At 55.1% G+C, this 23,985-nt stretch overlaps 1 protein-coding gene across 1 annotated transcript in view; it reads left to right on the top strand.

Annotated features, from left to right (window-relative positions):
* SLC6A20 (solute carrier family 6 member 20) overlaps nt 1-23,744 on the top strand; it is a 33,691-nt gene extending 9,947 nt beyond the window's left edge. Inside the window, exons 2-11 of the mRNA XM_059389554.1 lie at nt 4,350-4,490; nt 6,303-6,394; nt 7,728-7,955; nt 10,658-10,768; nt 11,522-11,763; nt 12,868-13,030; nt 15,935-16,139; nt 17,758-17,917; nt 19,506-19,671; nt 21,275-23,744. Of these exons, the coding sequence (XP_059245537.1) occupies nt 4,350-4,490; nt 6,303-6,394; nt 7,728-7,955; nt 10,658-10,768; nt 11,522-11,763; nt 12,868-13,030; nt 15,935-16,139; nt 17,758-17,917; nt 19,506-19,671; nt 21,275-21,424 (1,658 nt within the window). The 3' untranslated portion in view covers nt 21,425-23,744. The remainder of the gene's footprint in view (nt 1-4,349; nt 4,491-6,302; nt 6,395-7,727; nt 7,956-10,657; nt 10,769-11,521; nt 11,764-12,867; nt 13,031-15,934; nt 16,140-17,757; nt 17,918-19,505; nt 19,672-21,274) is intronic.
* The last annotated feature ends 241 nt before the right edge of the window (nt 23,745-23,985 follow it).

The following is a 23,985-nucleotide window of genomic DNA, read 5'->3' as shown; positions in this document are numbered from 1 at the left end:
CCCGAGACCATAACCCGAGCCATGAAGGCAGAGGCTCAACCCACTGAAGCACCCAGGTGACCCAGGTCTGTGGGTTAAATCCTTAAGCTGCTGCCGTGTCACTCTCCTGGTTCTCCTTGCCCTGGGATTATGCAAGAGAATGTCCTCCCTTTTAGGAGCTGTGTGATGAAGGATTGAAAGGTAAAAAGGGGGAGGGGGGCAAAAAACGAAGTGGTACGTAGAGCAGTGAATTCTTTCTCGCAGTTCTGTGGGTGCCTGGGGATTTCTCCAGGCTTCATCAGGCCTGGCTCTTGTGGGGATGTCCGCCTGCAAGTCCTCCCACGTGGGCACTCGGCATGGAGTTCAGTGGGCCATCGGTTCTCCTCCTGTGGCTTCTCTTCCCCAGGTCTGCTCATACTAAGGCAGGATTAGAGGAGAGAAGTCCGTGGAAGAGGGGTGGTCAGTGGACTCATTTTCAAACTGATCACAAAACTAATTTTTCTTTTCTTGAGATAAACAGGAAAGTACACTTTTTTTTTTTTTTTTTTTGGTGTCCATTCTAAGAATTTTGATAAACGTTTGGTTGCGTTACCACCACCGCAGTAATGCCCCTTAGAGTCAGCCCTTCCTTTCCCAACCCCCAGCAACCACAGATCTGTTTTCAGTCCCTATGGGGTTGCTGTTTTCCAGAATGTCCTATAAGGAGAATCATACAGTGCGGAGCCTTTCAAATCTGGCATCTTTATCTTAGCATAACACTTCTGAGAGTCTGTGGTGCTCTAGCGTGGATTAGTAGTTTGTTCCTTTTTGCTGGCTGAGTAGTATTTCATTGTATGGATGTACCACAACTTACTTGTCCACTCACCCAATGGAGAACCACTAAGTTGTTTGTAATTTGTGAGGATTCTGAACAGAGCTGCTATAAACATTCATGCAGAGGTTTTGATGCGAATGTTGTTGCTTCTCTAGAGGAAACATGTAGGGGTATGACGGCCGGGGCACACAGGAAGAATGTGCTTAACTTTATGAGAAACTGGCAAACCCCTTTCCAGAGGGGCTGCACCACCTTCCAGGCCAGCAGCAATGCCCGGGAGTGCCCCCAGGTCCTCGCCAGCACTCAATATAGTCAGCCTGGTTTATTTTAGCCATCCTGATAGGTGTGCAGTGGCATCTCACCGTGATCCGTATGCTTATTTTCACAATGAACACCGACATGGAGCATCTTTTCATGAGCTCATTTGCCATTCGTATATTTTCTTTGCTGAAACGTCTGTTCAGATCTTTTGCACTTTTTTTGAATGGGTACTTCGTTTGCTCATTGTTCAGTTTGGAGAGTCCTTTACAAATTCTAGATGCTCTCTTTTTCAGATTTGTGTTTTGCACATGTTTCTCCCAGTCTTGAGCTTGCCTTTTTCATTTTGCTACCTGTGTCTCTCACAGCACAATTTGAAGATGAAATCTGACTTATCATGGCCATCCTTCATAGATAGTGCTCTTGAGGCGGTAGGTGAGAAATCTTTGCCTAGCCTGCGGTCAGAAAGTTTTTCTCCTGGGCCATCTTCTAGAAGTTTTCTAGTTTTGAGTTGTGCTTATGGGTCTGTGATCCCTTTTGAGGTATGGGGGGGGTTCTAAAATGTGAGATACGGGTTGAGGTTCATCTTTTTCTGCATCGGTGTTCAGTTCTAACACCACTTGAAAATCTTTTTAAAAAGATTTCATTTATTTATTTATTTGATGGGGGGTGGGCACAACCTGGGGGGGATGGTGTGGCGGCAGACGGGGAGAGGAAGAAGCAGACTCCCTGCCAAGCAGGGAGCCCAGTGCAGGGTTCGATCCCGGCGCCCTGGGATCATCGTCTGAGCTGAAGGCAGAGGCTTTAACCCACTGAGCCACCCAGGCACCCTCTAAAAACCATTTGTTGAGAAAACAGCTGCAGAGTGAACTCCTGGGGATCATGTGTTTGGGTAGTTGGAGGAGGGGAGGAGAGATAGAAATGTCCGATGGGCAGACCTCGAGTGCCCCTGTGACCCCACCTGGGCACCAGGTCTTGGATTTCCAGCCTCCCCATGGGCCGTGGGCCATCAGGCAGGCCCTGTCAGAGAGAAAATCTGCCATGGACCTTGCCAAGCCTCGTGTGGTTACTGTTTAACACCTTGGGTGCAAATGAGCTTTTCTTATGCCAGCGGAGGGTTTGAATGCTGTTCCAAGCAGGTGATGTCCATGCAACCTTTGTTGTTAGGTTTGTGGTGGGTGGGGGACCCCCCCCCAACAACCTCCGCCTCTTGAACTCCCTGCTCCAAGAAGAACCTGGGGAGATGCCAAAACATGTTGCTACAGGGCAGGATGCGAGCAGGGCCTGGCAGAGTCGTCAGCGCAGAGTCCAGAAGTGAGAGGGGAGCACGTGTCGTGGGCCCCAGTGTAAGTGGGGAGGACGGAGCCAGCAAGGTGAGGCCTGGTGGTGGTGGCATAGTCGGTGCCTTTCTCTCTGTGGTGGGCGATGGCCCTGCTTGCTCTCTGCTTGGTCTTGGTGCCAGCGATCCTCTTTCTGGGATTTCTGCCCCGAGGAAAGAACCGAACACGTGGGCCAGGCTGTGTCCCACTGCTTTGTTTAGGATGACAGAGGATGAAATGAGTCTGGGCATGTTTTCCTAGTGGAACGTCAGGCAGCTACCAGGGGGGTGATGCACATGGACATGCTGCGGTCGGGAGAGGGATCGTGAGATCCCACTGGGGGAGAAGAGGGACCTCAGGGTGTTGTGTGTACAGTGAAGGCATTGTTGCAAGCATTAGATGTTCACATAAGCATTTATATTTCATTCTTTGACCTGAACCCTTTTGCAACCGGTTCCTTCTGTAACCAGCCCTTAATCCCCACAGCTGTAGTGTCAGGGTTTTATGTTAATCAGGAGTCCTGCTCTCTTCTCCTCCTGGACCTTTTGTCAGGTCAATTGCCAAGGAGCTGGGTGCCCCGGAGGTGGAAGAGATGAGCAGGGCTTCAGAGAAGGAGGGAAGGAGGGGTGGGGCTCCCGGGAGAAGCAGCAGGGCAAGGCCCTGCGAGCAGGGGTGGAGGGAGCCCCCAGCAGGGGTCAGCAGTGGGCAGGGCTTCCAGAGCTCCGGCCACACCGCTGGCTCCCCGCTGTCCTCACAGGCATTCGTCCACTCACGGCTGCTCAGGGACCCGTGGGTTTTAAGTTTGTGTTGGTGATCGTACTCTTCATTAAAATAAAATGTTAGACCGAAGGCCCCTGCATAAAACAGATACACTACAATAGAGGTACTCTGTCAAAGAAGATGGTGGCTTGGGCTCTGTGTGTTGGGGACCCCTGGTCTCCCCACACATAACACACCAGGGCCCCTGCCTATGTCCTTGGTTGGTACAACAGAAGATGGACTAGGGTCTCTGGCAGAGGAGCTGGGGCAGCTGAGGCGTTGAGAAAGGCACTCCAGGGGCTTGGGACAGGGGCAGTTTTACTACCGGGGATGGAAGTATGTCAACGTTTTTTTTTGTTTGTTTGTTTTATAAAAGATTTTATTTATTTATTTGATAGGCAGAGATCACAAGGAAGCAGAGAGGCAGGCAGAGAGAGAGAGAGAGAGGGAAGCAGGCTCCCTGCTGAGCAGAGAACCCGATGTGGGACTCGATCCCAGGACCCAGAGATCATGACCTGAGCCGAAGGCAGCGGCTTAACCCACTGAGCCACCCAGGCGCCCCAGTCAATGTTTTAACGAACAAGTCCGCGTGTCATCCAGGGACACAGGGTTGAACAGATGGAGGGATAAGTAGAAGGATGGAAAGTGGGAAGCATGGACGGACGGATGGATGATGGATGGTTGGATGGGTGACGTGGATGGGATGAGTGGTTGTTGAGTGGTTGGAGGGTTGTTGAGTGGTGGGAGGGGTGGGTGGATTGATGGACCAATGGAAGAACACGGATGGGTGAATGACAGATGGGGGCCAGGAATGAAAGAACAGCGTGTTGGGGCACCTGGGTGGCTCAGTGGGTTAAAGCCTCTGCCTTCAGCTCAGGTCATGATCTCAGGGTCCTGGGATTGAGTCCCGCATCAGGCTCTCTGCTCAGCGGGGAGCCTGCTTTCCTTCCTCTCTCTCTGCCTGCCTCTCTGCCTACTTGGGATCTCTGCCAAGTAAATACATTTTAAAAATCTTAAAAAAAAAAAAAAAAAAAAGAACAGGGGGTTGTGGGACAAGAGAGGGAAGGCGGAGAGTTGGAGGATGGATGCAGAGGTAGAAGGATGAATGCACATGTGGAAAGACTGAAGGGCGGCTGGAGGGACATGGGAGTGGAGGTCCTGCAGGCTGCAGAGTGAAACCCGTCAGTGATGGCCTGGTCTTGGCCCCTGGACGCCCGCAGGCAGCTTCCTGGTGCCCTACCTCGTCATGCTCATTGTGGAGGGCATGCCTCTGCTGTACCTGGAACTGGCCGTGGGGCAGCGCATGCGGCAGGGAAGCATCGGCGCCTGGAAGACCATCAGCCCCTACCTTGGTGGTGTCGGTAAGTGGGTCCTCTCCCATCTGGAGACCCTCTCCCCCTGGAGACCCCCTGCTGTATCCCAGACACCGGAGGGTGCGGGTGGGAGCCCACGGGCAGAGCAGCTGGAGCAAGGAGCCCGCACAGGTTCTAAGAGCAAGCCCTTGAGGGTGGACACACGGCCCGGTTTGGGGGGCTGTAGAATGCCAGTAGAGAGGGCAGGATTTCTTACTCGTGTGCCACTGAGAAAGGAGGGGATGCGTACCCACTGGGGGGTGGATGCCACATTGCTTCTCTTCTCCGGGCCTCCGTTTGCTCTCCTGTAAAAGGAAGCTAGCTGCCCCATCAAGGAGCTGTAACACAGGGTCCAGCCAGCTTCCCTTCTGGGAACTCATCTAGGTACCTGTGCCTGCACATACCTGGCACAGAACAATGTCTCCCACTCTGTGAGCACCAGCTCCATACCAGGTGCCTGCCGGTACCATAGACGCTCACGGGCCCACATGCTCTGGGTCACAGCACTGAGAGCCTACGGGTTGCGTTGGTCCCTCCGTGCATGGAGGCAGAGCCTGCATGCCCACCTCCCCTGAGCGACTGCCAGCGGGCGTCCGGGCACCTCTCAGAGATCGTTAACCTGCCCTGTGCAACCCTCACGCGTGTGTGGCTCACGTTTCAGGGATGCCTGGGCGCTGCGGGAGGGACTTTGGCCCACATGGGCCACGGTGTCTTGGGCTCCACCCTCCCGCCCCCAGGCAGGAAGGCAGGCAGGGGCACAGGGTGGTGTTTTGGGAGCAAGAGGGACATACATGGGACATACATGGGATGTAGCCTTTGTGCAAAAGCGATGCGCCCGTGCCCTCCCAGACCATCTCCAAACCCCAGCAGCCACCTCAGCCTGAAGGGCTGTTAATTTTTAACAAGGAGGTGTGTGGTTTTACAATCGGCCCCTGTCATCAATTGCAGAGGGCTCTCCAAGGTGGCATGTGATGCCTCAGAGGAAAGCTACCAGATGCTTGTGCCAAGCCCAGGTGCGGGCGAATGTTTAACCACTGGCCCTCGAGGAGGGCGGGGATAGGGAGGATCTGGCTGTAGCGTTCACCAGTACCCCTGGTGTAAATATTTGCACTGGTGCCGCGGGGGGCTGCAGACCTTTCACGTTTCAGATGAGCGTCTCTGTGCCAGCGCCTGTTCCACAGGGCAGGGGTGCCTCTGGGGGGCTGGTGTGGGTGGGTGTCGTGCACCCCTGCCCTGGGCCCTGCAGGCTGGCCAGGTCAGCGCCGACCAGACCCCTCCCCTCCCCTCCCCTCCCCTCCCCTCCTCACACCCCGTCCCACACCCCTCCTCCCTGCTGCCATGAAGCCGGGATGGGCACAAGGGACCCCACTTGAGGGGAGCCCCAGGGGACATCTGTGACCTCCAGCATCGGGGTGGCACTGGGCAGGGTGAGCAGGCCACTCACACTCAGTGCTGAGCCCATGCCTGCCACGTCACAGCTGAGCGCACTCGGGCCATCTCCCTGCCTCATTTTCTCCTCTGGGAAGTGCGGGTAATAACGCCCAACCCCCGACCCGTGACCACATTGTTGCCAAGACCTAAAGCCCAGCAGGTGCTCGACGTCGCACCTGGCACGGAAGTGTGGCAGACTGGCATTGGACTCACGTCCTCAAGGTGGTGGGGACGGACTGGCTCTTGGAGAGGGGCCCGCGGGCGCCCGGCCACAGCTGGCCCTCCCGCAAAGCGGCCGGAGGAGGCTTTGCTGTCCTGGTGCAGTCACTGAGATGCACCCCGGGCTGGCGGACACGGGCCAGGCCTCAGCACCCCTCTGCCTCCTCCCAGGCCTGGCCAGCGTGGTGGTGTCCTTCTTCCTGTCCATGTACTACAACATCATCAACGCCTGGGCCTTCTGGTACCTCTTCCACTCCTTCCAGGTGAGTCAGCCCACGTGGGAGCAGGAGCCACCCCCAGGGGGCAGCCTCCGGGGCTGGGGTCGGGGGCAGGCCGAGCACCCCACGCCAAGCGGTGGTGTGCACAGGCGCGTGTGTGTCTCCGCGTTCCCTCTGAAAGATAGGACCCCTCCACCCTCCACAAAATACTGGGCAGCACCCCTGGAAATCTATGGAGAGAGCCCCTGGGGAGGGATTCGGCCCACCCAGCAAGACCAGGGATGCCTTGGTCTTGGGCCCTTCCTCCGCCTCCGGCTCACCCCTCCCTGCTCTGGTCACTCATCCTTCCAGCTTTCCGACTCCAGACTGAGCCCCCACTTTGCCCTGCAGACCCGAGTTCTTGTAGAAGGACCCTTGGCCCCCCTGTAACACAATAGGGACTGCTCCCAAAAATAAACATTTTAAACCCATACTTCTGAAGATAGCCGCAGTGGGTGCTCATGGTAGTGAGTGGGAGGGGGCTGAAAATCACGGAGAAGAGAGAACCCCGACTCCTCGCGAGGTGCTCCTTGTGTCCAAGCCAAGAGGGGTCTTTGCTTCTGTCGCCCATGCTCAGTGCCTTTTGTCAGTGCCTGCCCGTCACTCTTGGGGAACCCCCCCACCAGCCTCTGCCCCCTCTTGCCCTCCAGCAGCCACCTTCGGTCTCTGACAGAAGGTCACTGGGCAGATGCTACACCCTATGCCCCTGACCCAGGCCTGCATAGGTCAGACACTGTCCCCAAGTTCCAAAAGCAAGGCAGGGCTGGCCATGCACTGTGGACTAACCCCAGCTTGTGGGGCCGCTCTCTGGAGCACAGCGGCACAGCCTTGAATCTTCGGAACCCCAAGTAATGCTTGGGTGAATGACCTCAATGAGCAGGACTTGGTATCTACACTCAGAAGATAGTACGTCCACACCCCACTCTGGCCTCCCCGGTCACCCCGCTGGAAAATCCCAGTGTACATCCTTGACACGAAGGACTCCCTGCTCTGAGCTTAGTTGTAGCCACTCATCTCCCTGACTCCACAGCCCTGCCCGTCCTCCACCTTCTGGGTAGAAACAGCAGCTCCTTGTACTCTCCCCACGGGTGACAGTTCTGATCCTCTGTGCAGACCTGTCATGTATAGTTGGGCAGGTCACGCACTGAACAAGAGCTCTCCAGCTAGAGTTGCTGTGTACATCGCCGGTGTCGCAGATCTGTATTGAGTTTGCGATCCCTGTCTGTGCCCCTGACCGGCCCCTCCCGTTCCCTGCCCAGAATGGCCGCTACCAGGGCCATTTCCATTCTTCCCACTCAGCCCTCACCTGTCTGTATAAAGGCTTCTTTTGATCCCAAAGGATCCCCTGCCATGGTCCGTGTGCCCGCTGAACGACAACCACACGGGCTACGACGAGGAGTGCGAGAAGGCGTCCTCCACGCAGTACTTCTGGTACAGGAAAACTCTCAACATCTCCCCGTCCATCCAGGACAGCGGGCGCGTGCAGTGGGAGCCGGCGCTCTGCCTCGTCCTGGCCTGGCTGGTGGTGTACCTGTGCGTCCTGAGGGGCACCCAGTCCACTGGCAAGGTGGGGACAGCAGAGCCCCTGCCTGGGGCTGGGCACTGCCAACGGCTGCCTTCTGCCCTCCGGGGGTGGGGGGGGGGGGGCGGGGGGACACTGGGATGGGGGGGGGGACACTGGGCCAGCGGGGAGGGTACAGACACAAATCACCTCCCAGACCACCAGGCACATGGCCAGTGGTGCTCTGAGTTGCCATCTCGAAAGGAGGACTTTCCCACTGCCTAAAAAGATGAGTGTTTCTGTGCCAGCCAGCCCCACGTCCATACCACCCAAGGGGCGCCAAGCAACTAGACAGTGAGTTTTCCCTTCCCTGGAGATGTCCCCATGATGCCCTTGCCGCTGACCCTTCAATTTAGCAGCAAGGTTGGTGTCGCCTGGAGCGCTTGTAGAGCTCTGATGTTTCACTCCTCCCTGTACCCCCTGCCCGGAAGTCCTGGCGAGGAACCTCAGCATGGGTTGATGAAAGCTCCCCCAGGTGATTCTAATCTGCAGCTGAGTCTCAGAACCTTGGTTCTAAGCTGCTGTCAGTGACCTTGCAGGGCTGTCCCGCCAGATGGATGAGCCTTCCCCTCGTTGGTGCCTCCCCAGGTTCATTGTCCTGCAGGGGCTTGGATGCTCTTTGATCTGCCCCATGGAGAAAGTGTTCCTACAGTCTCTCCAGCACCTGGCATCTTTCTGGAGCTGCAGCAGATGCCCTACCCTCCCCCTCCTGGAGCGTGCCCCGTCCTCATACTCGGGCACTCGTCCTACCTGATCCCTTGTGGGTTGGACCTTGTCTCCATCTTGGGGAGCCCTTCATAGTAGGGTTCATCATCCCATTCACATGAGGCATCGAGGGGCAGAGGGACCTGCCCAAGGGCACCAACCAGTGAGGGCAGAGCCTGGGCAGACCCATCTTTGCCCCTGAAACTCCCCAACCTCTTGGTTCGGTGAACTACCTTCTGTTTGTTCTTCCCGGCCATTCATGACATAATTCACCCCAGTTTTCCCTTCAGAAGGTCCTAAGAGGCCACCAGTCCTCATCCTCTTGACCACCTGGGTCGCCGCCTAAAGCCCCACCATGTTTCTCTCGAGGCCACAAGACCAGAACTGCTCATGATATTTTAGGTGCCCTGTGATGACCCCAGGGCCATGCCCATCCCACGGCCAGGCTGAGGGACTAATGAGTCCTCTCTGGAAGAATTTAGACCCTGCAGCTACTCACGTACTCAAGCTGTCCCATCTTGAAGCTTGGCTCATAGTTATACTCATTAAAAAAAGTGTTCTTTGCAATTTGTCTTTGCCAGATCATCATCAACGTGACAAAGATCTGAGGGCAGCATCTGTAAACTTGGGAGATTTAATGAGGCCATCTCTTTTCGAGATCATTTATAAATGTGCGAAATGAGGTCATGTCCTGCCGTGAACTACTGCTATTTCCTCTGCTCAAGCCACGCCCCCTCTCCATGCCAAAGTACCCCTGCAGCTTTATTTATGGGGGAGTAATTCGGTTAAAAACCCTGTACTATTTCCTGGCCTCTTCTCTTGGAATCTCCTCCCCCCCCCAACCCCCAACTTCAAGAGTTGTCCTGGATGGGTCAGAAATTATCTCTCCCCATGGTGTGGGCTGGGTCACCTGTCCAGCTTCCCTGATGGGATAGAAGTGAGCCCAGAGTGCTGCTGGGAAACTTACTGACCTGAGGGGAAGGGGGTGAAGTTCCAAGGGCCAGTATCCAGTATCAGTATCCAGTAAGTGTCCACCAGTTACGGACATTGGTTACCCCTTTCCAGTTGTCCTCAATGGTCTTCAGCTCACGGCCCCCCTGTCCTTGACCACATCTGTCTCCGTCTTGCTCCTGGATTATTTTCCTATCAAGTCAGTGGGCTTGATGGCTCTTCTCAAATTACAACGGCCTCTGAGAGGAATCAGTGATAAGAGATAGGCCCCCACCTCTGCCTGCTATACCAGGGGGGTGCGGATGCGAACCGCTCATCTGGTGGCCTCAGAAGATTCTGGGCAAGATGGTGCCACACACCTCAGCAGGAAATGGGGGCTGAGGGCGAGCCCATCGGGGCCTCCAACCAGATGAACCTAATCTTCAAGCAAACTGCTTTTGCCGAAAGAATTTTGCAAAATACCTCTGTGCTTTCCGTCAAGAGACTAGGGTGCCTACATGGGTTGATTCAGAGAAAAAGTGCCGGGTCTGGATGGACAGGCGTGCGCCTGCAGGTCCCGGTATGAAGGTCGTGTAAGAGTTCGCCTCAGCAGGCCTGGGGGTACGACACTGCTGCCGGAACCACCATGGAAACCAAGAATAAAATATCACTGAGCTCGCGATGCCTGTCAGGGAAGGATTTGGTTGAAGAAAAATGCCACTCATGTGCAGAAACAAAGTCAGATGATCGAATTTCTGTCATCTTTCTGATAGGGACATTGTCCCCACACCAACATCATTACGTTTCCACGAACCCTCATGGCCAAGTTTTTCTTGGGTCTCAGTTCTGCAGAGAGATGCCATGCCTGCAAGCCCCTGAGGGTTTTGTTTATTTCCCCTTTTCCCCAGCCCAAACTGAGAACCATTCCAGTTGTCAATAGCCTAAATGCCCGAGACAGAGTGGCATGCTCTGTGGGGACCACGCAGGGGTCTGTCCCAGGGACAAAGGAGCCCCGGTGATCGCGGGTCACAGGGAGGCTGACGTTGCCCTCTGCCGCCCTCTGGTGTCCGCAGGTGGTATACTTCACCGCGTTGCTGCCTTACTGCGTGCTCATCATCTACCTGGTCCGGGGCCTCACGCTCCACGGAGCCACTAACGGCCTAGCCTACATGTTCACGCCCAAGGTACGGATTGGAGGGAGGGGGTACCCCCCATCCTGCAGGGTGGGTGGACAGGCGGGGGAGACTCAGGACGGTGGGAGCAGTGTGGGTTACCTATGAGCGCTGGGTCCCCTTCTCCGCCAGGCGGGGGTCCTATTCATGCTGGGGGTACTGAGTCTTTTGTCCACCCATCCACCTCAACGTCTCTGCACCCCAACCGACTATGGCCCTGGCCTCATGTCTGGCCTTGCACCCGTCCTCCTGGCAGCCTGTGGACCGTATGATGTGTCGTCCAACTGTCTCCCGCACCCCTTTTCCTGCAGGGGTGAATCCACTGCAGGGTATTCTGTGATCCCTCCCCAGCCCACCCGCTCCCCTGCGCCCCGCAGCCCACGCTCCTCTGTCGGCAGGGTGTGGGGAGATGGGGGGTACTATTTCCTTTGGGACAAAACAAGTTCTTTACTTAGCAAATCTGGCCCCTGGAAACAAAAGGACTGGCAGCGCCCCCACCCCAAAATGCACCCCCATTCCAGATGGCTCCCAGTGTCTTATGTTAACCTCACGCTGGATTTTTCAATTGCGCACGTCCACTGGGAAGGGCGCCACGGGGGACTGGACGGGAGCGATGTGTGCATGTCAGGCGCTGGGGAGTTGATGGGCCCCGGCCGGGGGGGGGGGGGCACAGGTGCAGTGGGTCCCCTGCTGCCGGGCCTTCTGCCCCCTACCGGCAGGTCAACAGGAGTGGTTCAGTGGCCCCCTCCCCTGCTGGCTTTGCAGCTGGAGCAGCTGGCCAACCCCAAGGCCTGGATCAACGCGGCCACCCAGATCTTCTTCTCCCTGGGCCTGGGCTTCGGCAGCCTGATCGCCTTCGCCAGCTACAACGAGCCGTCCAACAACTGCCAGAAGCACGCCATCATCGTGTCCCTCATCAACAGCTCCACTTCCATCTTTGCCAGCATCGTGACCTTCTCCATCTACGGCTTCAAGGCCACCTTCAACTACGAGAGCTGCTTGAACAAGTAAGCCCACCCCGGGGCCGCGTCGGGTGGGGGGGGGGTGCACATCCCCGCAAGCTCCCAGGGCCATTGGGAAGACGTGGGCGCCAGGAAGACAAGGGGTGAGGGGCAGAGGGCACTGGCTTTGCAGCCCTCCCTCCAAGCCCCAGCCTGGGCACCCCTGCCTGAGGGGTTGAGGGCAGTTCAACGGACAAGCCTTCCTTTCTTCTGCCTCATCTCCCCGACCTTGGAAGTAGCGGCTCTGTGGGTGAGCCCTGAAGAGGACAGAGTCTGCTCTCTGTCTCCCCCTACCCAAAACACGACCACCCGCATCCAGATCCCGTGTGGGAGTCACCGGCCACAGCCGGCTACTTACAGATTTAAATGGGGATGGATTTATATAATTAACTCAATTTTTAATTAAATTAATTAGTTGATTAAATGTTAATTAATCAAAGTAGTTGTGATTTTTTTTTAAGATTTTATTTATTTTTTTGACAGAGAGAGATATCACAAGTAGGCAGAGAGGCAGGCAGAGAGAGAGAGAGGAGGAAGCAGGCTTATCCACGGAGCAGAGAGTCCGATGCGGGGCTCGATCCCAGGACCCTGGGATCATGACCTGAGCTGAAGGCAGAGGCTTTAACCCACTGAGCCACCCAGGTGCCCCAGTAGTTGTGATTTTAAGTTAAGTCAGTTAAATTTCTGTTTAAATTGATTTCCACTTACATATAAATGAATTCAGGTCGGTTTCATTGTTACACTCGCCACATCCAAGGACTCAGCTGCCACCGCCCCCACCCCCACCCTGTGGTTAGTGGGGGCCCCAGAATATTCCTATCATCCCAAACATTCTGGAGGACCATGCCGGCCCAGAGGTGAAGGTGGCTTAGCTGGGCCATCTCTGGGCTCATCTCTGGTCCTACCTGAGGCTCCATCAAAGCCATTCAAAATCACACCCCGCTCCTCCACCCCTGCTAAACTTGAAAAAGCCACAGATCTACAGATTCCCTTTGTTGGAGAGACCTGCCCCATCAGAGGGGAAGGACCCCCAGCAGCCCAGCTTCAAGAGGGTCCTGTGACCGTGGCCTTTCTAATCAGCCAAGGTCCGTGTGGTCCTCTGCTCTGCAGGGTGATTCTGCTGCTGACCAATTCCTTTGACCTGGAGGACGGCTTTCTGACCACCAGCAACCTGGAGCAGGTGAAGGGCTACCTGGCGTCCACCTTCCCCGGCAAATACAGCGAGGTGCTCCCGCAGATGAGAAACTGCAGTCTGCAGGCAGAGCTGGCCACGGTAAGGCACGGGCAAGGTCTTGGCCAACTTCTCTCCCCCGAGAGCTGGGACAAGTGCGAGCTGGGGGCTGGGGGAGGGGGTGTTCTGTAGTCAGCCACAGGGTTGGGCCTGTGCGTCATTTGCCAGATGGAGTGACCCCTTCTTTGCAAATGCCCGTGAGTTGGGGGGGACCTGCCAGTTCATACCCAGCAGGAGGCATTTGACATTAACTTTAGTTCTCCTGAATCCCTCCCACGGATGCTGCACTGGAGGATCCCGGGGCCTGGAGCTGTTTCCGTCACCGTCATGCTGCGATCACAGGCCTTCTGGTCTAAGCCGTGGTTAGAGATGTCTGGCTGCTTGGCCAACCATAGCTAAACAGCTTAAGGCAACTGGGGTATAACTTACCCGCCCCCACCAGACCCCTTCTCCTGTGGCTCAGGAGCTGGCTGAGCCCACCCCAGGGAGTCTGGCACCCTGTCAACGTGGGCCACCTTCCCGGGGAACGTTGGCTCTGGCTCGGGCAGTCGGTTTGCATCGCTGTTACTGATCGGCTCATTTCATGCACAAGTCAACACTGTCCTTCCTGGCTCTCTGCTCACCCCGGCCTGTGGCCTGACACCCCCTTCCCCCCCCCCCCCCCCCCCCCCCCCCCCCCCCGCTCCCCAGCCCCCAGCCTTCGAGGCTTTGATCCGTTCTCCTTGGGCCTCAGCTCCTGTTCCATGTTCTCACTTCAAAGTTCCTTTTTGTTTGGGGGCCCCTGGAAGCTTTCCTCCCTGACTTCTGGGCTTGGCTCAGTGTCCGAGAACGAGGGGGTGACAGATGGATTCAGACTGTCTTTTCCTATTGCGTTCGTTGCTGGGTTTTCCCTCCCCCGCGCTGCCTTATTCTCTGCTGTTTGGAACTGATCTAGCGAATTTCTCCTCTCGAATTTATCCTCTGCCTTTTTAACTCAACCAGGTTTGAAATTCAACAGGGTCTTGACTTCCCGCCCACCCGGAACAGGGACTGTAGTTTTAAATACCTCCTATGTCCGCCTCTGTCCTTTTCCTCAGCCCCTGTGTTGGGGGCTGTGCTGTTCTACACGACAATGTGTGTGTCTCTCCTCACCTTTGTGCCTTTTTACCTGTTCACCATTTCCTCTGGCACCCCAGACATCTTCCAGAATCATTATCTCCCTTAAAACGCATTCCTTTAGAGCAGCTTGCTTTTTTCCCCTCTTTAGTTTTAATTCCTATGTCATTCCCGAGCTGTATTCATTTCCGGTGTATAGCACCTGCTGCTTGGTAAATTTTCTCGGATGTCGTCTGTATGCTAATACCGATACTCAGTCCCCTCTTTTTAAGGACTGTCTCCCCTGTGTGGAAGGTCCCAGGTTTATAGTTATTTTCTCTGGACACTTGGGAGTGGTTTGCCATGTGATTTCGGTTGCCTTGAAATGTCCTGTCTTCCTTCAAAGCTCTCGGCTGCCTCATGGGTTTGCTCTGATTTCTCTGGCCCGTCCCTTGGACTCTGGCCTCGGTAACCGAAGCGTGGATGTATTTTGTATTCATCCGACGTGGGTTGGATGAACACACCAGGATGCCCCCAGCCCCAGGATGGGTTGGGTGAGGTTGGGGCTTCCTGGACCCACAGATCCACGTGTCTTGACCAGTTCTGGAGACTTCACACCCCTTACTATTTCATCATTGCCTGTACTTCTCTGTCTCTGCTTTGGAATTCCTTCCGGACCTCCACATCCCACCACGGCATGTCCACGTGCTTCTCTTTTATGTTTTCCCCAGCTTCTTATCTTTTTTTTTTTTTTTTTTTTTGATATTGTGGATCCGTTCCTGGAATATGCCTCCTGGTTCCCTAATTTTCTCTTCAGCTACAAGTGGTATTTAGCTGTGGATGGAGCCTGTCGATTCAGTCATTTGTTAAACACGATTTTTTTTTTTTCTCAAATTTGCTCCCCACGGTGAGTTTCCTGTGATACGCTTATTTTTGGCAGTTTTATCTTCTGCTGCTTTGAAAAGGTCCTACATAGCTGGTCTAGGGGCGGCCTTGGGCAGGAGAGGGAGGGCAGTCGGTTTCCGGACTGACACCATGGAGAATTTGTTGACTCATGATAATGATAAAAAAGCAAGCCAACTTTAGCAGGTTTTGTTACCGTTTGTAAATTCTCTACAAGGGACCACCCCCTGTTGTCTGCATGCAGAGCTGGTGAATCCCACTATGCTTATTGGTAAGCCAGGAGTCTGCCAAGCCAACCAGTGTCGACCATTCTGGGGGAGTTATTCCTAACTCTTTCCTCCGTGGCTTGTTGTCTTTGGGTTTATACATTTGTTTGCAAGCTCGCTGCTTGATCCTCTCTGGTGGTCCTGCGGATCTAGATTGCAGGAGCTTGCCCCCAGAGTGGGTTTGCTTCTGCTGCTGGTACCCAGGGGGTACCCTCCCCCACGCCCCCAACCCCAAGACCTCTTCAGACCTCTTGGAGGGTTCGTCTATAAGCGGGAGCTCCAGGCTCTGGTTCCACAGGTCACCATCCCCGCAGGGCTCCAGCTGCAGAGCAACCCTGCCCTCCCCGGCCCCGTGGCTTCACCCGCCCACCTTGCCTCCCAGCCACTGGGGCCTCAGAACGCCTCAGTGGCCATCCTGTTGGTAGCACAAATTATCTGAACTTTGTCTGATTGTATTTCCTCCCAAATGGACGTGAGTTGGGGCGGGAGATGGGAGCTCAGTGTTCCGAAGTGACAAAAGGGGCTCCTGACGGCTCACGTGTCTACCCAGCCCCACTCAGCCTGAGGGGCCAGTGTGCAGATGGCAAACCCCAGCTCTGCCCGTGGCTTCTCCTGGCCACCTGGGAGGTTGCTTCGCATCGGGTGCGCTTAAGGAGTCCCAAGCCCCTTGGGTGGGTAACTGCCACCTTCTCGCCATGGGCAGGCGGTCCAGGGCACCGGCTTGTCTTTCATCGTCTACACCGAGGCCATTAAGAACATGGAGGTGTCCCAGCTGTGGTCAGTGCTCTATTTCTTCATGCTGCTGATGCTGGGCATTGGGAGCATGCTGGGGAACACGGCGGCCATCCTCACGCCTCTGACCGACAGCAAGGTCGTCTCCAGCCACCTGCCCAAGGAGGCTATCTCCGGTGAGTGGACCCATCCGTGGGGGATGTGGGGCTCAGGGAGGGCCAGGCATGGGGCACAAGCCTTTGTGGTCTCTCGTCCTCTGGGCCGTGTGGGATTCGGAATGCGTGACTCGCCTGTGCCTCTGGTGGCGGTGGCCACCCCAGCCTTGGGGAAGGCCAGACTTAACCAGCATCGTGCTCCAAACTCTTCAGGCCAGGAGACAATCTGCTCTGGTCTTTGTTTCAATCGAAGCATAATGCTAAGAGCATGTACATTTCCTAAACACAATCTCAGTGATTTTTACAAGTAACCACCACCTAAGTCAAGATACAGAGCGTTGCCAGCAACCCCGAGAACCCCTCCCCACCCCTTCCCCGTCCGTACGCTCCCAGCCCCAGAAGCCACCTCTTTGTGACTGCTACCGCTTCAGGATCATTTTTCCCGCTCTTGAACTTCATGTACATGGAATCACGCTGTCTGTGCTGTATGTCTCCTGTCTTCACCAAACTCGGTGTGGTTCTCCCCATTGTTGCAAGGGACCATCGATCTGTCCCTTTCCCGCCTGCGTGATAGATGATTGCCTAGACTCCATCACCCATCTCCTCCACCATCATAGCTGGTGATGTCTGGGGAACCCAGTGGCCCCCACTCCTGCCCACGATGACACCATCCCACCACACCTAGGACGTCCCTTCTCCCAGCCTCATCCCACCGAGCTCACATGCCATCTCCTTAAAGTCCTGGCCAGCCAGATGCAGCCGCCCACCCCTTGTCAGAACCTTCTAGCACTGAGCATCACTCTTCCCACGTGGTCTCTGTGGCTGCATGCTATGTGCCGTTAGCTCCCGGCCAGCACATAGCCCCTTCCTCGAGGTGTGTCCCCTCAAGATGGCATGGGGGCTAGGTGAAGGGTGGGACATGGTGTGGCACGGAGAGGGCAGGTGGGAGCTTGAGGGTCAGATACTTCGTGGGGTCCCTGGGGAAGTCTGCCCCTGGAGGCTGGTTCAAGAACCTGGGTTCTGGAAGCAGAAGGGCCTCTGTCTGAAACCTGACTTCCCCTCTTAGATGCTATGGGATGTTGGGAAAGTACTCCTTATCTTTGAGCCTTGGTTTCCCCAGCTGTGAAAGGGAGCTCCCCAGGATATTATGCACGAGACATGCCAGGGGCATGTATAGTGGGAGCTGGGGAGACATTCCTGTCTTCCTCTCCCCTCCCTACTCCCTCTTCTGGCCAGACATGAATCCTCTCTAGTGCCCTGATTCACCTCCGTGAGCTCAGAAGCGGAGTTGTAGGGGTAAATGGCATCACCAGACCCACAGACTGGGTGGGACCCACCCCCACCCCCACCCCCACCCCCACCCCCACAGCATGGGGAGACAGCAGCACCCACAACTTTCTCTTTTCCGCTGAGCTTGACGCCCCCTGCAGGACAGCTGCCTGAATTAACATGAGTGACTTGTGCAGACACACACTCCTTGGGACACCTTTGTTGTCCCCTGAACACACACACCTGTGGCATACAGAGGCGGAGAGGCCAGTCCATGGCTAAGTCCCCCTGGGGTCCGTGGCTCCACATAGGAAACTGGATGAATGTGTAGGCGTCTCAGGCAAATGAGTGTGTGGTCTTATGGCCCCAGGTCTGGTGTGCCTCGTCAACTGTGTCATCGGCCTGGTGTTCACCATGGAGTCTGGCAACTACTGGTTCGACATATTCAATGACTACGCGGCCACGCTGTCCCTGCTGCTCATCGTGCTGGTGGAGACCATTGCTGTGTGTTACGTGTATGGGCTAAGGAGGTAAGGAGGCCCCACCCCCGACACCTGCGGGGGGAAGGGCCCATGAAGGCCACGCCCCCACGAAGGCCTTGCCCCACAAGGAAAGCAAGTCCCTTTCCACAGTAAGTCCCTTACTTTTCTCCTGCAACTTGGCGCTGTTTTTCCCTTGGCCCAGCTCAGTCTCTGCCTCACTCCCACCTTCAACCAGTATCTCGTCTTTCTGCTTTCTGTATTGCAATGGGAGTGGGGAGGACCAGCCATGACCCTAGAAACCAGACCCCTTGAGCCATGTTTCCCTCTGTGTCCCTGGAAGCTCTGGGGTCCCCTGTCACACCAAGGGACTTACATGATCAAGTAATTTCGGGACGTCACAAACAAGAGAGAGTCAACATTTCTTTCCTATAGGACTACTTGGAGCCTTAAAGACCACTGTGAGTCTCAAAGGGGGTATAATGTGTAGCATGTCCAAAACGTTTTTGGTCAAGAAAGACTTTGATATCTGTCCCTCCATCTGCTGTCTGTTGAGGACATTCGGGTTAGAGTGACTCACTCTCCTTGTTTTCCCAGGACCAGGGGGTTTCCTGGGACGTTCAGTGTGAACACTGGGGACGTCCTGGGTCAACCGGAACATGTGGGTCACCTAGATGTGGTAGTGTAGAGGGAGAAACAGATTGGTCCCCTGAGAGGGTAGGTGTTTCCCAGGAAGAGAGAAGGTTGCGGAAAGAGGACCAAAAGGCAGGGCCCAGGGGAGATGCTGGAGAAGGGACACACGTCCATGCAAAGGGGTGGTACTAAGTGGTCAGGGTCGGAGGGAGGGAGAAACCAAAGGTGCCTCGCAGCGCAGAGTTTGTAAGCAGCAGGACCCAGGAATGGCCGGGAGAGGGGAGTCCCTCTGTTCGCCCAGGGGACAGCGCCATCTAGCGACCACTGAGCCACAGTGCCACGTCACCCTTCGTTCCACAGCCAGCTAGCTCTTCCCACATCTCTCTCTATCCAGGCAAGTTGGGGGTGGAGGGCGGATGAGCAGGGGATGTGAAGGGACAAAAGAGCGTGTCATCTTGAAAAATCTCAGGCATTCACATTCACATTCACACAAAGCACAGGAGCCTTTGTGGCCTGAAACCCAGGGTCCAGCCAGGTCAGCAGCAGCATGGGAACAGGTGGCGGTCTACAGACTTCTGTGGGAACTCAGCACAAGCCACAGGCCCAAGCATGGCAGGTGGCTGTGGCTACCGCCGGTGACAGTCCAACCTCACCCCACCCCCCCACCACACACCCGGCCCTCTCCATGCCTGCTTCTCCCGCCATGGGGAGTAGCCCTTAGGGTCTACACCAGCAGCCTTCATCCAAAGGTGGCACCAGGAAGGCATCTACTGATGTCCCTGTAACCATGAGGTGGTTGCTTTGCTGCCCTGCTCTGTGGTGGCCTCAGCCCTTCTCCCCTCCCCACACCGCACACCCTCTCCCCAGGTGTCAGAGAGGGACCCCAAAGAGGTGATCATCGGTGGTGCTCAGAACGGAATCTTTCTAAGCAAACGGATATGAAAGCTGGAGCCCTCTTGCACCTACAGCATGGATAATCCTGACTTTCTCTGCATTTTCCAAACAGATTTGAAAGTGACCTTGAGGCCATGACTGGTCGTGGCCTGAACTGGTACTGGAAGGCCATGTGGGCCGGCGTGAGCCCCCTGCTCATCGTCAGCCTCTTTGTCTTCTACCTGAGTGACTACATCCTCACGGGGACCCTGCAGTACCAAGCGTGGGACGCCTTCCAGGTACCCTCCGGCTCCGGCCCCCTGGGCTCCCTCCCTAGCACCGGCTTTATGTTCGCTGAAACCGACCCATTTCCCTGGGGTGGGCAGGTCAGTTATCATGACACAGAAACACCACCCAGGTAATGAAAAACACTCAGCTCAGGACAGCAGAAGTGGGCTTTGCTTTTACGCTGTGTACTCCAGTGAAGAGAGTAGGATTCCCTTCCAGGTCTTCCCAGGGGGCCTCTGGAGGCCCATAGAAGGTCTGCCAGGTGCTGGTTCCCACCCCTGACCTCTGTCCACTGAGGCCTCCTCAGGGAAGGCAGAGTGAGCCTGGAGGGCCCGGTCCCTGACCCATGGAAAGCATGGCCCCTGGAAGGGTCATTGCAGGAGCCCGAGGGGACCTGCGTCAGCACTTGGGTGCTGGATCCTGGCAGGGTCTGGATCCGGGTGGGGCTGGGACAGACAGGGCAGGCTCGCTTGGGGCTCCATGCAGCTGCTGTGCCCCCTGGCTGTTCGGGGACCCTCAGCCTCGGGGCCAGGCCGGCTGTCCTGATACAGAAGCGCTTTCATAGAGAATGTGACCGATGGTGGCCAAAGGCGCCCCCAGCCCTAGTTCCACGGCTGCGCTTCTCCAGCCGTGGCTGGGGGATGTGGGTGTGTCTCCCCAATCCACAGCAGCCTGATAAAATGCAAGGACAGTGAAGCACTTGAAAAGTGACATGAGGAGAATATCTGTAGCGTACAAGCTCCCATCACTTCTGATACCCAACAGAAGATGAAGCGGTCACATTGCTACAACAGCTTCTCAGTGTGCCCCCCCCACGCCCCGCCCCAGTTTCTGCACGGGTCAGGATGGAACAAAAAAAGGGAATAGACAAGCAACAGAAAGTTCGCGGGCTGGTTTCCCACACCACACCCTAAGCAGCGTTTGGGGTCACAAACCACGCTTGGGCGACAGCAAACATCCGCTTCCCCTGGACGTAGCTGTTCCGTGGCTCCCGCATGGAAAGGCAGCCTTTACAGGCTTTTTGGCCTCATTTCTCATCAGCTTTAATGTGCCTTCAGGGAAGCGTCCAGCAACTGAATCCAGAGGTCCCTCAAGGTTTCTCCTGACCAGAGCTGTGCCATTCAAGGTGGCAGCCAACAGCCACATGGGGCTGTGCCCATCTGAGTTCACTGCAACTGCATACAATTTAAAATTCAGTTCTTCACCCTCACTGGCCACATTTCCAGGGCTCAGTAGCCCCGTGTCTGGTGGCTGCCATGTTGGACAACCCCGATACGGAACACGTGTGTCATCACCGAATGTTCTGTTGGGCAGCGCCGGGCTCAGGTTAGCCCCCTGCACGTAGGTGCCCCTGTCGGTGCCCCGAAGGGAAGGCCCTTGATTATTCCTGTCGGTGATCCTTCAGAGGCAGGGCCAAAATAGTGGCTGTATGCACACTAGCTGAAGTTCACGAAGAGAGAGAAGGCAAGGGAGGCAGGTCTATCCAGCCTACTTGCTGGTGAGCTGCAGAGCCAGGTGGCCCCGGACACCCCCCCCCCCCACCAGCACACGGCCTCGCCAGGCCAACCTCTGCCTGCATTGGTTTCCTCCTGCTGACCCTGTTACCCCTTGCAGGGTCAGCTCGTGACCAAGGACTACCCCCCATACGCCTTGGCCGTCATCGGGCTGCTGGTGGCCTCCTCCATCATGTGCATCCCCCTGGTGGCCCTGGGGACTTTCATCACACGCTGTCTCAAGAGGGGAGACACGCCCCCCACGGCCTGAGGACTGGGCTTCCCAGAGACCATGCTCAGCTGCTCCCTGTCCGGCAGCTACGGCTTATAGACGGTATCTCCTTGGCTGCTTGGGACAATATTTGCTCCAGAAACACTCAGCCTGTTGTCTTCCTGAGTTCGTCAAGAAGGACCGTGGAGGAAGAAGGTTCCCTTGGGAGGACCCACACCCCACCAGCGGAGCAGCCCCTGCTCCTCTCTGCGCCCCTCCTTGTGACCAGAGATGCAGGCTTTTCAAGGCCAGTCTGCAAGACAACTGCTTTCTTGACTCTAGGGAAGCCTAGAATTAGGCCACCCTGTGAGCTGAAATTTGACTATAATTTTCATGGAATAAAACTTAAGCGACTTTTTATTTCTTCTGAAGAAATCCAAAAATAGGAGAAGGCAGTTGTTTTTTAGATCAGCTGGAAGAGAGGTTTTCTCCAAGTGCCTGAGATGACAGCCGAATGTCACTGGTACAAAACCAGGTCTCTCTTTTGAGTCCCCGTGAATACGTAACTGCTGGGTCCTTCACTAACACAACTGACTGGCCAGGTGGAAGGAGGCTTTTGCTGGGGTCCAAAAGGGGCTCACTTCTGTGCAGATCTGAGGTCTCTCATGGTGGGTCCAGGCCTGGTCCTCCCAATTACGGTGCACAACCCCAAACCACCCGAGAAGTCCATGCAGATGGCCCCTACCACCGGGTGTTGGAAAAGGTGCCAGAACCACTTGTGGGTGAGCGTCCAGCCAACTTGGTGTTCTATTTGGACATGGCGGCCAACTCATTAGAGCAAAGACCATGAACATCGCTTATAGTCCATCTTAAATTATTTGTACATAGGTTTTCTAGAGTGTATAAAACAGAGCCTCTTGGAACTGAAGACACCATTATTTATGATACAGCATCAGTCCACAGTGCCAATGTCCCCTGTCTTTGACCTCAGTAAGTAGGTCAAGGTTATCCCTAAGCGGAGAGGGCCGCTTCCTGCCCTAACATTCTGTGCTTCCCCGACATATAGGATTCAGGGAAGTTTCTTTGGGTAGATTTGTACAAACATCTTCACAGACACTTAATTGGGGCATTAGCTGGAGGGTTTTTGTTGGTGGTTTTTTGTTTGTTTTTTAACTTCATTTTCATGGCTCTAAGTGTCCTATGTAACAAAAATAGGCATTAGGAAGGTCTTTTGCCTTCTTTGATAGCCATCCTATCAATATTTCACAACTTCACCTCATTATTAAAAAAAAAAGTCACTTGCCTCTAGAATGCACCAGCATTTCCTAACCACAAATACTCAGTCCTCTGATTTTTTCATCAGAGGGTTTAGGGCCAACAAACCTTACTACCAGGGCTTGAAGAGTGGGTACACTCCATGTCAAATACACAGCACAGTCTGTTCTGAATCCCTACAGAGAGGAACCGCCTCCCTCCAAGCTCACAGGCACAGTCATGGTCTTGCAACATGGGCCACCCAGGCGTCAGTGGGGTGTGTCAGCCCTAAATGCCAAGTAGCCTCAGGACCATGGGGGCTGACGCCGTCCTCATTCCTGTATTGAGTTACTGTATGTCCCTGCTGCTACCCCTGGCCACCCATCCGAACCACCTGGGAGCGAGGCTTGCCGTCTCCCCATGCGTACCCAGGCCCAGCCCGAGGACCAGGGCCCCACAATGGGTCATGCATTTAGGAATACTTATATCAAAAAGAACCTTCAGACATTTAAAAGCATTTTTGAGTCCTTCGATTGTCATGGAAAAGCCACTTATTCAGAATAATTTTTGTACCCCAAGCTGGACAGATGAAATTCTGCTGTTCTAGAATAATGTGCTCGAGCTAAAGGCCTCGGGTTTTGGTTCAGTTTTATTCTGGTTCCTGTAAACTTCATGAAGGGCAGAACAGTTCTCAAGCATCCTCTTGAAGCCGTAGTTAAGTCCTATCTCGAAAAAATCCTTGGTTGACCATTTTCAGGGTATTGCATGGAAGTGGTCATCTGGCATTCATCCACCTGCCTCCCAGAGAGCTGGAGGGGAAAAGCGATGTTCCGTCTCTGTCCACATGATAGTCACCTAGATGCCATGGCCAGATCGTGGGCTCCAGGGGGCTTTCTATTAATGTTAGAGACATAATGGCCCTTGGCTTAGCTCTAAGAAATCAGGGACGGAACTATCTGGTTTTTAGCCATTGTCCCCATAAATAAAACCCTAGACAAGTGTATCTGTAAGGTTTTGGTTATGTACTGGCTACAGTTTTAAGAGCTCTCCACACAAGATTTTCCTGCATTATGTAAAGAGACAAGTTGATTTGGGAAACATGACAAATAAAGGAGAACCCAGCCAGTGTCTTGTTTCTGTCACCTTCTCCGTGTTTTCCCCCACATGGCCAGGGAAACCATACTGCTGCGGTGTACAAAGACCCTAATGGGACGGTCAGATTCCCTAAGAAAAGCCAGAAAAATGTCTAATGTGCTCATGTAAAACAGGTGTGACCTCAGAATCTTTTCAACCCTTCTGACGGGCATCCTGGGCAGCCTGTCTGTCTCAGGGTCTGGCTGAGACCATAAGAAACCACGGTAGGCATG

This window comes from Mustela nigripes, chromosome 2 (genome assembly GCF_022355385.1).
Source record: "Mustela nigripes isolate SB6536 chromosome 2, MUSNIG.SB6536, whole genome shotgun sequence".
Classification (NCBI taxonomy): domain Eukaryota; kingdom Metazoa; phylum Chordata; class Mammalia; order Carnivora; family Mustelidae; genus Mustela; species Mustela nigripes.
This window is presented reverse-complemented; position numbering and strand designations above follow the sequence as displayed.